This window comes from Rhyacophila brunnea, unplaced genomic scaffold (genome assembly GCF_057557595.1).
Source record: "Rhyacophila brunnea isolate RB1 unplaced genomic scaffold, BYU_Rbru_1.0 scaffold_10, whole genome shotgun sequence".
Classification (NCBI taxonomy): Eukaryota; Metazoa; Arthropoda; class Insecta; order Trichoptera; family Rhyacophilidae; genus Rhyacophila; species Rhyacophila brunnea.
The window spans coordinates 9,247,075-9,265,794 of NW_028232752.1; the positions used below are offsets into that span (position 1 = coordinate 9,247,075).

General features: G+C 31.2%; 1 protein-coding gene across 1 annotated transcript; it reads left to right on the forward strand.

Annotated features, from left to right (window-relative positions):
• The first annotated feature begins 2,511 nt into the window (after nt 1–2,511).
• Nucleotides 2,512–17,809, forward strand: Osi23 (DUF1676 domain-containing protein Osi23). Its single transcript, XM_085955248.1, has 5 exons — nt 2,512–2,675; nt 3,784–3,914; nt 13,247–13,422; nt 14,464–14,530; nt 17,796–17,809. Exons 1-5 carry the CDS (start codon nt 2,512–2,514, stop codon nt 17,807–17,809), a joined length of 552 nt encoding a protein of 183 aa, XP_085811374.1.
• Nucleotides 17,810–18,720: the final 911 nt, after the last annotated feature.

Sequence of the window (18,720 nt, forward strand, 5' to 3'; positions counted from 1 at the left end):
TTGTACGAAAAATGTAAGTCTTTAATTTATATTGGCTGTCTTTTTTTCATATATATTTTTTATTATATGTTTATTTTTTTATAACTGTATTTGCTGTTCAATTTAACTATGCTATCTCTGTATCTAACTGTTATTAGGAACATAATTCATTTATTAATTTTATAACTCACTTACTCATAATATTGCATTATTATGTGATTGATCCTGTTGGTTGAGATTTATGAATAAAACCATACATATACAAATAATTAAAAAAATGTTACTATCAACTCTATTTGAGTATTTTTGGGTGATCGGTTTCACCTTTTGGTAGATTCACTCACCAGTGGCAACGCATAATGACACAACGTATAACAAATTAATATATGAAATTAAGTAGGAAAGTGTTAGAATTTTTAAAAACATAAAATTGGTTGAAATTTATTAAAATAATGACTATTACCAATATTAAATACGTAATGCACGTAATTTGTAAATACCTCAGAAATATATAATATGTAAGTACTTATAAAAAATCTTGAAAAAAATAAAGTACCGAACGGGTCTCGAACACCGCCCATTGGATTTCGGCGAATGTGTTTTAACAATTAAGCCAACTAAACTCTACCTAATTACGACAAAATTTACCAATAGTGGCCAATATTAATGAAATTTAACAAAGCCTTCAGTCGTCTGACTATTAGTTAATTATTATAACAGTTTTTAACCTTAACTTTACGATGCTCATAAATTCCTACTTTCCAGTGATGTCACCTTGGGTAACCATAGGAGATTGACAATATTGCAGTAGGTAAACGGAATGTTGTCTATTTTGGCAACATATGTTTCATCATCATTATTTTGTTTTATTAAGAAACTTAATTATAATCATATGAGTATTTCTATACATTCTTACATTCTACAAGTCATAATACTATCTTGATCTCACGCCTAATATTTGTATATCTTTTTCATAATTATTAAGCATGTCTCTTTTTGGCGCATATATTTTTATATCTATTTCTTTTGTTCTTTTGGAATGCTACGCTCTGTATGCAATGTACATTATAATTATTTATGACAGGTAAATGAAATCTGACGGATATTTTTCACTTATATGTATTCACTGGATAATGATACCGATTTATAAAATAATAACATTTAAATTATAATAAATATAATATTGATGATTCTATGAATAGTCAAAACATGAAGAAGAAAAGTCCATATTAACTGAAATATGTTAAGTGTGGCTGTCATCGGATTCCTGTGGCCCAGATCTCAATCATACTTAATATTATTTATTAAATATATACCTTTAAGAATGAGATAGCGGATACGCAATTTATAGCATAATCATTTCAACATATTATTTCATAGCGCGCAGGTGAATAAATAGCGCGTGAAAATGTATTGGACATGTCACTCGATTATAAGTTCCCGTTCAAAACACATCGCACCGAATTACCATTATATTGATTATATTGTATCAATTGTACCCTTGTCATTATTAAAACAGCAAATAACTTCACGCCTCCTCCATCATCACGAACAACAGCTACTACCGTCTTTCATCTGAAACACCTATCCAATCCCTATCCTATCTAGGGAATCCAATCCCGTGCCAAAATTCTGATCCCGGGATTTCGGGATTACAATTTGACAATCCCGGGATTGGCATTTTTTCCATTGTTAATATAAAATTTTTATATTAACAAATAACATTGATAAAATCGGTCAAAAATAAATCTAGTATAATTTATACTATTTAAGACATTTATTGTGCATATTGTATACGTTCAATCTTGGAAATACACAAGTTTAATGGAGTAAATAATATTGTAATATAAATAATAATGCGAATTTAATATGAGATTGCTGTTTCTGATAGTAAAGACATAATGAATGGATTAGCGAGATTTCAAATAGTAAAGCAAATAATCATGGCGTACTTATGGCCTTTCCGCATCATAAATCTAATTAGTCAGCCAAATATGAAACTGCCGTAAAACGTATGATATCATGGTAGAATTACTTTGTTAAAAGTGCGAAGCATTGTTTTTTCACAATCTTTCTCATTTTTAATAATTCATGTGAAAAAATAAAATGAATCGGCAACCTACACATGGGTATAAATAAAACTTCATTCAAACTCAGTTTATTTCTAATGTAGTTATTTTTTATTAAAAGTATTTTTTCTGTTTTATTTTCGCTTTTATTTTATTTTCCATAAAAATTGATAAAAAAATCAATCCCGAAATCCCGGGATTATGTTTATCAATCCCGGGATTCATAGGTATCGAAAATAGCTCGGGATCCCGGGATTGGAATCCCTAATCCTATCCTACATCTATCCACCGCCGAAGTGAAATACCTATAATGGTGACCCCGACATATTTAATGACCTGGTAACATAAGGTGATATTACATTAAAGAGAGTGTTAAAATAGCATTTCATCGTTTCGTAATTTTATTTTCTAGCTCGTGGTTGAGCAACTGTCTTCCCTGAAGAAGGAAACTTTATCTCCGGTGATGCAATGTGTTAAGCGGAAAACTTTAATGGCTTTAGATCGTAGCCTCAGCAGTGACGTCATATCTCTAGGACAGGGTGTACAGCTCGTCAGGTTTGAACAGGTTAACCAATCTGGCGACGTCATAAGAAATACCGGAAAAAGTGAAAAGAAAACCGCAAATGGGTATAACTTTCTTTAATATATAATACATAATAATTCTTTAGTTATATAAAAATACTTTTAATTTTTGTGAAAATTCATTAAAACAATTATAATGTATGTGCGATTCATTCTAATTCATCAATTTTCAACAGCCTTCGCGTAATGTAAGAGTAGAATGTTAAGAGTTTCGAGAGCTATGTCTGAACAATCTGAATATTATAGAAAAAGTGTATATTATGTCATTCATGTTATATCTAATTTTTTCTCATTATAGAAATAATGATTTTACAATTATATAAAATATATTAATACCATACAACGGTATAATTATGGTAATCGTCATTTTTTGCAATTCATCCGAATCCAATCGTGGCATATTCTTCTCTTTTATTACTCAATACCTGCATTATACCTTTAATTTTATAAATAAACAACATCAAATAGTAAAATAAATTCAGTAAACTTTCTATTGAAGCTCTTATTTTTTTTTCGGAACATGTTTTGCATTAAATTTTTGCACTACTATAATATAAAGTATTTATTGATGCATTAATTTATTATTATCTCAAATAAGTTTTTCGCCTTTCCATAAATATATAATTGATATATTCAGAAAAGACAGAGCATTATAATGACATAAATGTTTTTTCTAGAAAGACTTTTCTACCAAGGTTCTTACCACGCACTCAATAAATCCCGCGCCTTTTCTTATATGAGACTTTCAATGTAGATCGTCATCGCATCACTGCAAGCTAATAAATGGTTAGAAATGACTATGGAATTCGTGCGGAATATCAATATCAACATACCGATATATGATTAAATTACGTATATTGTATGATTCTTGGATTTTTGATACTTCAATCTTTCTTTCTTCTTTTTCTTTCTTTCACTCTGTCATGCCCCATCATTGGAGCATACGGAAAGCACAAATTCGCACCACTTTCCTTGGTTGATCGCCAACTCTCGCACCTATGAAGTGTCGCATTGTCTGGTGGCATCCGGAACACGTCTCCCATCCACGTGAAGCATCTCTTCGTGCATACATCAACCCTATTAATAAAAGAAAAAAATATGTATAGTTAAATAATGTACCTAATATGACAATTATTGTTTTTTTATGTTTTAGAAATGAAACACCGGATGATTTGGAGAATGGAGAATGGAGATACATGGTGTTGAACAAAATGGCGAAAGTTTTCAATACTCATGTACTTAAATTAGATATCAACAATAATGGTAACCATATTGATGAAATTGGTAAGATATCATATTTACCAGTTATTTATAATATAGTTCCAGTAAAAGATAAAACTGATAAAGTATATTGTATAATTCATCAATTTATTTACTTGTACGTAGAATTTGATTAGAGCGTATTATTAACAGTAATATTTTAAACAAATTTGCATTTTAGATACCAGTGCCTAGATAATAAAAAAATATACAGCTAGATTTATATATTATTAAGGCCTGAATAAAAACGAACAATAGGTGCGAGTTAGAAAGCATTATAAGCAAAATGAGTAAGATAGAATTTCTATGGCTGAATTAAATATGTTTTGTACACGTCGCCGGTAAATATTCAATTATTCAATAACTGCGAGAATGTATTGCTGAAATTTATTATTTTTGTGTTAAATATGAAAAGCTAGTGGTGATTATTTTTAGTTAATTTAGTAAAAATTTGGTTAAATATGTTTTGTTTAAACTTAGTAGCCGTACTGAGAAGCAACACAATGGTATAAAGTTTCATAATTAAGTTAATAATAAAATTGATATTCTACTGTACGTTATACGTAAGAAACACGGCATCCACTAGCTGAACAGGGTCTAGGACAATTTGGCAGAATGGCAGATTGGCCAGAAATGTATAAGGTACAACTACTGAGAAGATAGAAGCATATTAAACTGACTTGCTTATTTACTCCAACAAATCGTAACGTACGTCTATTCCTTTGCGCATTAAATTCAACTGTGCGGCGTCCAATCCTCCCGGAGGCCAATTGGGTCGGCGTCCGATTGGGCCGGCGTCCGATTGTACTGGCGGCCAATTACCGGAGCCCAATCGCCGGAGGCCAGTTCGCGGTGTCAAATCGTCCCATTCCCAGCTGAACAATACACGCTCTCTTTATATTATTACTCCGAGGTATATATCACTCCTCCTTCTTAAAGATTTTTATAACATCGTTGAAAGCCGACATGTTATATGATAAAAAATCTACTATTATAAAAATAAAAGGGAATAGTATGTAAGAAATATAAAATAGAAAGCTTCACTTTTGTACATTATAGTGCGCATTATGAAAGTATATAATACTGAATAAAACAGTTTTAAAGACATTGTGAAAAAAATTGACGTCCGACTTTTTTTCTAACCTTATATTAATTCACTTGGACGTATATGTATCTAGGGTGGAAAGCTAACATAGCGGACGGGACAAATTTCAATTTACATAGACGTCATACTATGCGACCCTAAATGCGAATTGATTTATTATCGCTGACTACTTCGGGTTTTACACATTTATTTTAATGATAATTGTATTGACGCCAAATAATCATAGACTATCTACAAAAATAAGTATCTTAAATCAAACTCGTATATAATATGTAAAAATGCATAGAATTGATATTCAAAATATATACAATTGTTTAATATATCAAAATTTTCCACTGTTATTTTATAAGCTACTAGCTGAAGTACCCGGCTTCGCACAGGGTCGCTTCGTGGTTATATTTATCTTAGATATTTAAAAAATAATAAGAGGTAATTTTTTTTTTAATATTAAAATATCTGTGTTATACAATATGGCAATATGAAAATAATTCTAATAGGAGTATAGGTCAAACAAAAGACCACTAAATTAAAATCGAATCCAAAGTATGCAAACCAAGGCCTGAACAAAAACGATGCATGAGTGCGAGTGAGAAAGTATTCGGCACCCTTATAATCTCTGCGACACGCGCTAGAGTAAGATAAAAGGTCTACATATGTTTTCGTTAGTTTTCAAAAGTATCGCCAACAAATCGTGGAGAATCGCTTCACGTAGCATCGTAGCTCGTGTTGCTAAATTGCTATTTTTTGTGTTAGACATAAAGTCAATGGTAAATATTTTTTGTTAATTAAGTAGGAAAGATGGTTCTGTGCGTTGTATTAAAATATGGTAGCCGTACTGATAAGCAAGAATATGGTATTACGTTTCATAGGTAAGTTGATACATGTTCATGATAATTTATTTGTATATTATTATATATATTATCAGTGACCTAGTGTTTCTTTAAAATAACTTAAATTATGGATATCTTTACCTAATGGTTGCATTTTGACCGCTTAAAAATACTATATAACGTAAAAAAATAGAAAATTATATTTTAATTCTGAGCGTCTAGTGCGAGCACTTTGGGTGAGCACTACCGAAATGGTCTATGGTCTCGAACATTTGTAGACAAATGCGTTCGCTCGCTCACAAACCAAACGCATGGCACGCAGCTTCATTTAGCAATGCAACGGGTGGTGTCTAGATGTACCTATAGTCTATGATGCAAACGTTATTAATATGTAGTAAAAAAAATCAAAATTGCATGGAACAAACAAACAATAAACGTTGTATTTTATATAAAACTAATTTAGAAACCTTCGCAGGTGTTTCGGTTGAATGTTATAGGAACGCATACGAATAGAAGAAGTAGATAATTTTCTAATTCAGAAATCTTCGTGGGCATGCGCACGACAACTCACCAAAGTTTCATTGCGAATAGAAGAAGAAGGAGATGGTTATTCTAATTCAGAAACCTTTGCAGGTTTTGGCACAATTATTGACGAAAGTCTTATTGCAATCGGATGAATGGAAGAATATAAAATAAAAGAAGAAGATGGTTGTATTAATTCAGAAACCTTTGCGGGTGTTACCACAACAACTGACGAAGGTTTCATCGCAATCGGATGATTAGTGTAGGAACCATACGAATAAAAGAAGATATAATGAAGAAGAAGAAGAAGATGGTTGTACTAATTCAGAAACTTTTGCAGGTGTTGGCACAACCACTAATGAAAGTTTCATCGCAATCGAAAGAATGGTATAGGGAACGTACAAATAAAAGAAGATAGAATGATGAAGAAGAAGAAGAAGAAGGAGATGGTTGTACTTATTTAGAAACCTTTGCGGGTGTTACCACAACAACTGATGAAGGTTTCATCGCAATCGGATGAATGGTATAGGAACCATACGAATAATGTATAAAGTATAAAGAATAATGTATAAAGTATAGGAACCATAAGATATAATGAAGAAGAAGAAGAAGATGGTTGTACTTATTCAGAAACCTTTGCGGATGTTACCACAACAACTGACGAAGGTTTCATCGCAATCGGATGAATGCTATAGGAACCATAAGATATAATGAAGAAGAAGAAGAAGATGGTTGTACTAATTCAGAAACCTTTGCAGGTGTTGGCACAACCACTAACGAAAGTTTCATCGCAATCGGATGAATGGTACAGGAACCATACGAATAAAAGAAGATATAATGAAGAAGAAGTAGAAGGGCTTTGCGGGTGTGTGTACAATAACTGACGAAAGTTTCGTTGCAATCGGATGAATGGTATAGGAACCATACGAATAAAAGAAAATAGAATGATGAAGAAGAAGAAGATGATGATTTTTCTAATTCAGAAACCTTTGCGGGTGTACATACAACCACTTACCAAAATTTCATCGTAATCCGATGAATGGTATAGGAACGCATACGGGACAGACAGAAAGACAGACAGACAAACAGGCATACAGACAGACAGACATTCATTTTTATATATAAGATATAGCCTATACTCTTCACGAAAGTGCAAGCAATAAGTTAACAAAGTTTTATCGCAATCGGATGAACGGTATGGCAGTGCATTCAATACGAACAAACAAACAAACACACAAACAAATATTATTTTTTATATATTAGATGAAAAAGAAAATTTCTGCAACAATGGGTGTCTGTGATAAACACACCCACCGGAAACGATTTTTTTTAAAATAAATTTATCTGCTTTCTTTCACGAAAATCTTTTGATCGCTGTGCGGCAAATTTTACCATAATTGAATCGATAACACTCAATGATAAACCTAAAAATAAATCACATGGACAAACAATGTATTAATACTAGCGTATGAGCGAGACATACATGAGACGGTAACGTGAATCGCATATTACGTGTCTCGTTGGTACTTTCCATCAAAGTTTGAAAGCAGTTTATTTATCGTGATGCTTTATCTCGTAACAGCGATTTCCAAACTAGAAAGCCTCCCTGGAGAGGCGCAGAGTGTTGCAAAGGGAGGCGCGAAAAGTTTAATACAATTAATGCAGCCACAGGTTTGCAGTTTGCAAATGCATATTTTATAAAACGGCCGCTAGTTATAAACTACATAAAAAAAAACAATCCTATAAAAGGTTGTTTGCAAAACTGTCTGAAAACATGGAGACTAAATTTATAATACCTCACTTCTATACTATTGTTAAGCGCACTGGCTATCTCGTGAAAACATGAAATAAAAGGGTCAAATCATAATGTTGAAATTTGAGGCAAATTTGTTTAGGAACGATAATTTTGTTGTTAAATTTGTCTATTTGGATGAAATTTTTAAAAAATTGAGTGAATAAATCAATGCAAAGACCATTAATGTATTCACTGATTTAAAAAAACAAAGTGAAGGTATACATAAAAAATTGAAGCTTTGGAAATCAAAATTACAATAAAAATAAGTTTCCACTTTTTAAGTGATTTCTGCGCCAGATATATTGAAGCAAACAAAAATCTATTTTCTGAGTTATTGGTTAGTTTGCTAATGCACTTTTCACATTATCTTATTAATATTAAAGAAGTCGCTGCTTTGTTTCAGAGCTATTAAATATTTTAAATATGTGGTTGTGCGTTGAAATTTGATGATTGATATTATATTTAAATGATAACCCCCGTGTATAAAGTATTAGGAAACACTACATTAGAGCACCACACTGCCCTTAACCTCGGCGATGTCAATGTTATCTTTGTCAATGAACGATGGTGAATTTGGATTGACTACTATTGAAATTGATTGTGCGAATAAACAAACACATTCATCGCATGAAAAAAAAATTAATTTAAAAATAAATATAAAGTAGTAAAACGTTATTTATTTTAATATTTTTTTTTCATTTTTGTATTAGTACATTGTTGACTATTTGAAAAGGTGTCTGTATTATTTAATGAAATGAAGGGGGGGAGGCGCTAAGATTGGACTTATTTAAAAGGGAGGCGTAGTACCACAAAGTTTGTAAACCACTGTCGTAATATATCATAACAACACATTTATATTGAAAACTTGGAAAGGGGTTTTCCAAAAACAAAGCATTTTCGCGCGAAATATGACATTAAAGCTTATGCTATCATAATGTTACAATCATACAGTTAATTTTATTCTTCCTACCGTTAATATTTCCTCAAAGTTGAAATGAATACTTAGGTTTTATGATAACGTTAAAAATGTATTTTAGAGTTTTTGTGGATTAAACATTTGATAGGTATACGGGAGAATTTAAAAAAAACTTTCAGGAATTCTTATAGGTTTAAATTATTTACATTGCCAGTATTAAACGAGTATTTTATTACTATATTATTAGATAGAATCGTTTATAGAACTTCCTAAATAGAAAAACGTTACGTTTGAAAACATTTTTAGTGATCTTTTAATACATTATGGATTCCCATTCAGGCGTTAATATAAAATTCATGATTGGTAATAGGAGTTGAAAAGGTAACTTTTATATTTATATTAGAAATTTATATTAGAAAAAAATTATGAATTTACTACATTAATTTGTTTATGTACATTATTCTCGTCACTTAAAAGCAGATATCTATCGCACCATTTGTCCAATGAGATAAGTATACTGCATTATAATATTAATCAAAATTTTATATAGTATTATTTTATAAGGGATAAAACTAAGAATGTTAAAGTAGTAACCTTTCGTTTCCGTCACCTTTAACTGGTGAAAATATTCAACGTACACCCACGGTCTTTTCAAAAAGTGTTACAAAATATTTTAACAATTAATCAGTTATTTAACGAAACAATTGAAAAATATAGAAATTTGTCACGGTATTAGACAAGGACAAGGCTTTTTTGTTTTTGTTTTGTTTTTGCTTGGGATCCCGGGAGTGGTCCCGGGATTGGCATTTTTTTCCATTGTTAATATAAAATTTTTATATTTACAAATAACATTAGGAAAATTGGTCAAAAATAAATCTAGTATAATTTATACTATTTAAGACATTTATTTTTAATATTGTATACGTTCAATCTTGGAAATACACAAGTTAAATGGAGTAAATAATATTGTTATATAAATAATAATGTGAATTTAATATGAGATTGCTGTTTCTGATAGTAAAGACATAATGAATGGATTAGAGAGATTTAAAATAATAAAGCAAATAATCATGGCGGAATTACTTTGTTAAAAGTGCGAAGCATTTTTTTTTCCAATCTTTCTCATTTTTAATAATTTATGTGAAAAAATAAAATGAATCGGCGACCTACACATGGGTATAAATCAATCTTCATTCAAACTCAGTTTATTTATAATGTAGTTATTCTTTATTAAAAGTATTTTTTTTTTGTTATATTTTCGTTTTTATTTTATTTTCCATAAAAATTGATAAAACAAATCAATCTCGAAATCCCGGGATTATGTTTATCAATCCCGGGATTCATAGGTATCGAAAATAGCTCGGGATCCCGGGATTGGAATCCCTAGTTGCCACTGTTTTCCCAGTATTGACGATTTTACAAATCTTGAATATAGTATTATTATCTAAAGATCTACGAGGGTGGGTCAATAATTCCTTAGAAAAAAGCATTAAAACAGTTTTTATTTTTGTATTTTTTTTTTATTTCTCAACATAATCTCCTTGGAGCTCAATACACTTGGTTAGACGTTTCTCAATTTTTTTTAAACCGTCAGAAAAATAAGTTTTCGGAAGGTCCTCAAAATAAGCATTTGTCCGATCGATGACTTCTTCATTTGAAAAAAAAACGTTGTCCACTTAGCCATTTTTTTAAGTTTGGGAAAAGGAAAAAATCACTGGGGGCTAAATCTGGCGAATACGGTGGGTGGTCGACCAATTCGAACTTCAATTCTTCAATTTTAGCCATTGATCGTAAACATGTGTGAACACGGGCATTGTCCTGATGAAAGAGGATTTTTTTCCTGTTTAAATGAGGCCGTTTTTCTTCAATTTTGTTTTTTAGCTGGTCCAATAAAGATGCATAATAATCCCCTGTTATTGTTTTTCCTTTTTCCAAATAGTCAACGAAAATAATTTCACGTGCATCCCAAAATACAGTAGCCATAACCTTACCAGCTGATTTTACGGTTTTCGCCTTCTTTGGACATGGTTTGTCTTCGCAATCCACTGCTTTGACTGTTCTTTCGTCTCGGGAGTATAGTGGTGTATCCATGTTTCATCTACAGTTACAAAGCGACGAAAAAATTCATCCGGATTGCGTTGCATGAGCGACAACAGGGCTTTAGAGGCCACCACCCTATTGCGTTTATTGTCGACTGTGAGCAAACGCGGCACCCATCTTGCAGAAATTTTTTTCATGCCCAATTTGTCATGTAAAATAGAAATGACGCTACCTTTTGAGATCCCTGTAACCTCAATTATCTCACTCAACTTTAATCTTCGGTCACTTAACACCATATCGTGGATTTTATTGATCATTTCTGGTGTAGTCACCTCTACAAGACGTCCTGAGCGTGGTTCATCCTTTGTTGATGTACGACCACGTTTAAATTCATTTAACCAGTTATAAATAGTTGCAAGTGAAGGAGCAGATATGCCGTGAACTAAATCCAACTCATTTTTTATTTCCTTTGCTATTAACCCTTTTATATTAAAATGTTTAATAACAGCCCTAAACTCAATTTTCTCCATTTTCCATTTTTCCATTTTCCACAAGCAATTTTTTTTTTAAATGTACGAGAAACACACAACAACCCGACCAATCTGATTGAAACTTCGCAGCATACTGAATCGGTAGTGCCGCTGCATGAAAACAAACCGCTTACAGTACTAGTCGCGCCAGCTGTCGGCTTTTCTAAGGACTTATTGACCCACCCTCGTATTATTAGGGGTTTGATGATGTATACGCCTATTGATTGTATTATTAGTGATAGGGTTTTTTTTTACTATTATATTAATACTATTGACCGAAGGTACTTGATGAAATTTGAATTTAAATTCTAATGGATTTAAGTTTTGTATTATTCCATTTGAATCGTTTTTTGCGACACGGGTTTCCCCTTTCGGTATATTCAGGTACTGTGTTACCAAAAGGCAAATAAACACTAACAACGAATAATATTGACTCTAACTTATATAAAAAATCAATACAATAAAGTAAGGAAAAACTCCATTACCTACCTATCAAGTCAAGGGTCACAATAAAAAAATTTATAACAAACAAAATTATGAATAGTTGAAGTGTTTTTTAAAAAAAACCCACCTTATAAATAATAATACACTCGATAAGCGTATATTAAATCGTCAAAACCTAATAATAGATCAGTACTAAATATAAAAAATAAAAATACTACACTTAAGAGGTGTAAAATCGTCAATTCTGAGAACAATAGTAATATACAAAACTTAAATCCATTAGAATTAATATACCAAATGATAGACCTATTATTAATTTAGTATACTGATGATACATTGTTAATTGTGTAAATGTAATTATATGAGCTGCAACGAATAGTAAAGAAAGTTTATGTAATTAGAAACTTATCCGGACTTAAAATAAATATCTACTTAAAAGCTTGAATCTGGAAAGCTCACATCAAACGTGCTGCTTATTCACCATAACTTTTCAGTGCACACGACGTCTGGGGATGTATTTTAACATCAACGCCATTCACCTTACAGTTACGTGGCACCCTCTAACTATTTCCTGTTTCGAATTTTGAAAAAAGAATCTTCAGGGATAGCGCTTTGATAAATATTCGAATAAAGATGTCACGTTCCTGCTGAGGTAGATAGCATAATGAAGGCTTCTCATATTACTAATGGTGTATACTTCTTTGTACATTATAATATAATAATGTGTAGAGGTTTTGTGTATAAACCTACAAACTGTCATGTTGTTGTCTATGGTCATTGATAGACCATAGACAACTACGGAAAAACGAAAAAAAAAACGGTTGCATCTCGACCGTCCAAGAATGAATTTTGGCCTTTCAATAATGTAGTCGACAACACGTCCTTGTTCCGCGTCTTACTTAATCTGAATTCCAAATTATAATGTAAATATATCAACTCAAACATAATATCAAAGTGACAGTCATTTACTATGTGCCGTGTTTATACTAGATTTATTACCACAATATGAAACCATGAAAATACCATCTCTGTGCATTATTAATCACGTCCCGAAACACTTCATGTCACGCACACATTCACAACCTTCAGAACAGATATTCATAACATCGGGGACTACCAAGCATCTTCCTATTACCTTCGATAAATGTGAGTGATAAATTTAAAGCGATTTCAGCTGAATTTCGTCACAGGAGAAGACACCAGATGGTCCAAATGATGATGTTCGGCATCATGTCGATGGGTATGGTTCTAGTTCCGATGGGATTCCAGTTTCTCGCAGTGTTAGGAGGGAAAGCACTTCTTCTTGCGAAATTGGCTTTAATTCTGACATCTATACAAGGCTTGAAGAAGGTAGGACTTTAGGTATTTAACTTAATTATTATTATTGATTATTGGCGGTACTCCTGTGACTTATTATGTCACTGGTTTTGTGATTTTGTTTTCTAATTTTTTTTACTTTATTGCAAATGTTTATTGCAAAAATTAAAGTGCATTATTTACTCAATAATTTTTTTAAAAATTATTTAATGTCTTTTATTTTCAAGTATATGTACACACTTATACATATATATTATATAAAGCAATCATACCACTCATCATTAAATGAGTGATACAGTTTTTTTTGTCAAAACAAAACAATAGAGCGATAATATGTGTCAGCATTTCCTCAATCATAACTAGATCAGTAAAGTCTATTTTGATTTGTTATTTGCGACAATATCTCTTATAATATATGTGCTGTATTTTTTGTATAAATTGGAAGGAGAATGCATCAATCCTCACTCAACTCATCGAATCCTTCACTCGGCGTAGTTAACCATCACTCCACTCGAATTAAGTCTCTGAGTTCATTAATATCACCAAAAATTTGATTACAATACGTTGCACACTTTTTCAGTCATGCTTCTTTGTTTTCGTTGAATTAAAAGTGCATATTATTCCAGATGGTGTTGGTTAGTTTTTAAATTCATTAAATTCTGCCTAAATCAAACCATAACAGATGAAAAATATTTTTTATTTCTGATTATAAACCTTTTAAAATTATATATGGTTTGATGGCATAATTTTAAATATTTCATAGATATACCTACGATTATTTTTTTACAACTTTAGCAGATTAGGCAGAGTTTAATTGAATTTTAAAAACTAATAAACACTATCCACACAATGTAGTCTTAGTTCAAGGTTAGTGTGCACTATTTATGTAGGATCGTAACACCCTACCTCTACCCTTCACCATTGATGTGAAGGTATAAAAAATTAGTCTTTCATGCCTTTTTGTCGACTTTTTTTATCAATAAGATTATTTAAAAAAATGTTTAAGTACTAATAAATGCTCTACATGTGAGCTTATTTGTGTAATAATAAAGATGAGCAGTTGTTCTGTTCCAGGTCGCTACTAGTCCGTTAAACTATGGCCTCTATCACACGCACCAACCCACAGCTTTTGATGGTAGCAGTACCTTTGAAAAAAGAGGACACAGTCAACTACTAGCGCCACCACCAAATAACGGATTAATAAACGAATGGGCTCATAAATCAGAAGAAACTAAAAAACACGAAATTATTAACGATAAAATCAAATACCGGTTCGATAGTGAATCGAAAGTATGGAAACTTGACTCTCCAAAAACAGCGAAGAGATCTTCATATAATATTGTGGACGGTATAAATGTGTATCCGGTGTACGCGGTATCTCCAAGCGAAAGTACCTTTGGGCATGGCCCATCTCAGGTGGTTTCCGGTATCCCTACGGGCGCAGGTGTACCCTTGGAATCGTATGGGCAAATAACTAATCCTACTGAAGTTCATGCTGAGTACACTATCGATTTTCCAGTCAATAAGTTACAGCTTAAAAGCTCGTCTCCAATCGGTTAAGTTTACTTCACAGCTTAAACAGATTATAATAACAATATACAACTTTAAGTAGAATTCATTGTATAATTTCTTAATACTATTTTAAACAGTCGACAAATACAAAATTTATTTTTGTAAACCATATCTTTTACGTTCTATTATCATTTGATTTTCATGAAAAACATTTCTGTAATTAGTATTTCAGAAAATATCTAAACTCAATATATTATATGTACATTTATGAATATTTGTGAATACTTTTATAATAATGTATAATGTATGATAAATAAATATATATTTATTCAGCACACTGACTTTAAATTTATTTTTAATTATTAGTTAGTTATTTTATTATTTGTTGTTTAATTTAATAAAACACATTTTTTTGTAGTATTTGTTCCACTTTTAATCAATAAGTTAGGACCGGTTTCATCCACCTCAGAGAGACATTTTCAACTCAGTTGGACTCAGTTAGAGGCGTACAAAACAGGTCCTAATTTATTGATTAAAAGTGGAATAAGTGCTACAAAAAATGCGTTTTATTAAATTAAACAACAATACAACGCTTTTTCACCATGAATTGACAGTTAACAAAATAAAAGAAATATTTTATTATTATTTACACATCACTAATTTTCTGTATTTTTGTGGTATAATTACAATTTCTTTTTTGCTTTAAAAAAGTGATCGATGATATTAAACAGGCTAACTAAAAAAACATTCTTAATATAATTAAATTATTTTCTTGAAAAATAAAGAGTTACCTACATATAAATAATACATTCTCAATTTAAACTTTATATTTTCGATTACAACAATAATTAACTCTTAAGTTTTAAATATTTTACCAATAGAAAAGTTTTTTTTTATATTTAAAAGTCAATAAAATATGTAAGCATGTACACTATTATATGCATTCAGATAAAATATATTATATATTATGTCAATTTTTAATTTAATTTTTGTGTACAAAGTCATGCAATAAAATTATTAAAAATTCTAATGGAATTAAGTTTTGTACCGTTCCATTTGAGTTGTGTTTTTTTCGATCGTTACGCCTTTCGGCATAATATTCAGATGCTATACGCACTCACTAATAGTCAATACACACTGGCAAGTGCACACAGTGCCCAAAGATGCCAAAAAGCGAAACCCGGAATGAAAAAAAACGACTCAAATAGAATAGTTCAAAAATAAAATCCATTAGAATTTAAATTTAATATCCATGGTCGATAGTATTATAATATTATTATATCCTGCCGATTTGTATTAATAGCACTCAACTCGAGCAAGTCAGCAGCTACGTCTATCTCGGATAGCAGTTGCCCATAGAAGGAAGCATGCACGATAAAATTGCTCACAGAACAAAGCTGGGATGGAGTGCTTTCGGAGGTCTGAATAGTATCTTCAATAATGACCTACCATTATGTCTTAAGCGTAGGGTGTTCAACCAATGTGTGCTGCCCGTGCTCACGTATGCGTATACGCTGCGAGACGTGGATCCTCAACACATGAGATGTCTAAAGGCTAAGGGTCACACAGCGAGGCATGGAGAGGTGTATGTTGGGCATCACGCGAAATGACCGTAAGAGAAACGAATGGGTTAGGAAGCAGGCAGGAGTACGCGATGTAATAGACGTTGCCAAACAGCTGAAATGGAGATGGGCGGGGCACATTGCTCGCCGAAAGGACGGCCGCTGGATATAGCCGTCATCCAATGGTACCCCACGAAACGGCCAAAGGATCGCCCTAAAAGCCGCTGGATTGACGAACTGATAAAGTTCAGCGGAAATACGTGGCAGCAAACGACACAGGACCGAGAGAGTTGAAGAGGAAGCCTGGGGAGGCCTTCATCCAGCAGTGAATTGACCCCAGCTGATGATGATATAATTTTCAATATCTCAACATTTTTATTTCAAATATTTATCTTTTTAATTTAAATTAACATTTCATTTCTAATAAAATAATTTTTACTAATTTAATAATGATAAAAATATAATAATGTATTTATCGATTTTGTTTAAGACTCTTAATTCTTATTAAAAAAATAGACATGAACTTTACTAATTGTGTTTACTACAAGGAAGTTTGCGCAAGCAAAATGAAAAAAGGAAAATCCACGAATTTAAATATTTGACAAGACAGAATGTTTTTTCTCGAAAATACACAAGTATTTCTTTTAGATTGTTTTATGATTTGCATAATTAAATCAAGTGGAAAAAGTATTTCAAAGAGGCGAGATGGCGTTAAATGATTTTCGATGAAAAAGGTTTTAATTTTTTTGGTTTGGTTAATTGATTAATAAAATTGTATTTAATTGTAAAATAACTAAATATAATTTTTTATTCTGCGTTCGGTTTTATTTTAATACAATAAACTTTCGTTATTACAACGTTTTTATTAGCTCGTATTCTTATTTGTCCGGTGGTTGTTTATCCAGTATAAATCTTGCAACCGATTTTTAACTAACTTCCCGACTAGCTAGACATTTGAAACTTTTAGAATATATCAGAACACGATGACAACGCATTCTTTTAATACTTTTAGCCATCTTTAAGCAGACTTGAATTCATTTTCAGTTAATTCTGTTTTGTATGAAAAGTTATTTCGGAAGAAATCCGTAATCCAATCCACTATTATTGGTTGCTAAGGGGGTGGTCCTAGCAACTAAATTATTAATATATACGTGCGTTACTATGGAAATCAAAATTACATTTCAGTATTCTATATTTGTTTGTGTGTTTGTTTTTTTATTTACTTCATATCAAGTACAAGTTTGAGCATATTGAGCATAATAATAATAATGAAAATTTAAAAACGTTGTATATAAAAAGTTCTTTTTATCTTGTGATTATTTTAATTTTAAGATACACCCACGTAAGATCGTTGTATGTATATAGATGTGTTCAATGTAATATACCAGGAAATTTTTGAGTTGCCTTCTTGAATTTTATGTAAATATTATACTCTGAAGAACATCGTATAATATTATTTAATATTAGAAGAATGTGTGCTTGAATAAAGTATCTTATTTAATGTAATTAGTTTACCAAAAGATGCTTAACTCTTCGGAAATGTAAAGTTTAACTAATAAATTAGGTTGCCGAATATATTACAATTAGTTTAAACATATTATTATTACAAAGTTAACTTTTATTAAACATACATAATTTTGAAAACACTTCTATTGGTTATAATATATTTTGTGTTTTCAAAATTATGTATATAACAATTATTTTAAACATATTATTACAAAGTTAACTTTCATTAGTTGGTCTATATATACACACATTATAAGATTATATTCGTAAGAATAGGGTTCACTCTTTTGCTAACCTTCTTAGCTCAACCCCCGCATAGGGCGGTAGGGTGATGAACGTCAAGATCCCAAAAGGTTAGGAACGTGTGGAGTGAACGTTGGGTTCCAAAAAAATTAACTTCTGTGTGATTTTCTATCGCTAACAATAATATACGCTTTGTTAACATAAATAACTAAAGCTGTCAAATAATGATTAATAAAAAACTTTTATATTAATAAAAGTTTTAAAGAAAACCGTGTAAGAGCCTTTTAAAATAAATGAAAATTAAGAAAATATAAGTTATTAAGTACTCCGGGTATAGTGTGAATGTCAAAAATTAAGAATAGTAAATAGAAAAGTGTATTTTTACGAGTTATACGTACTTGAATAATCTTTAGACTTTGAAGGAAATATTATGTAAGCATATTATTTTGTTATAATTATACATTTTTTTCTCGTCAAACAATTTAAAATTGTACGTTCTCATAATATA

Coding starts and splice junctions, on each gene's coding strand:
- Osi23 (XM_085955248.1), top strand. CDS start 2,512: ATGCAATGTGTTAAGCGGAAAACTTTAATGGCTTTAGATCGTAGCCTC. Junction 2,676..3,783: donor GAAAAGAAAACCGCAAATGG/GTATAACTTTCT, acceptor TTTATGTTTTAG/AAATGAAACACCGGATGATT. Junction 3,915..13,246: donor TAACCATATTGATGAAATTG/GTAAGATATCAT, acceptor AAGCGATTTCAG/CTGAATTTCGTCACAGGAGA.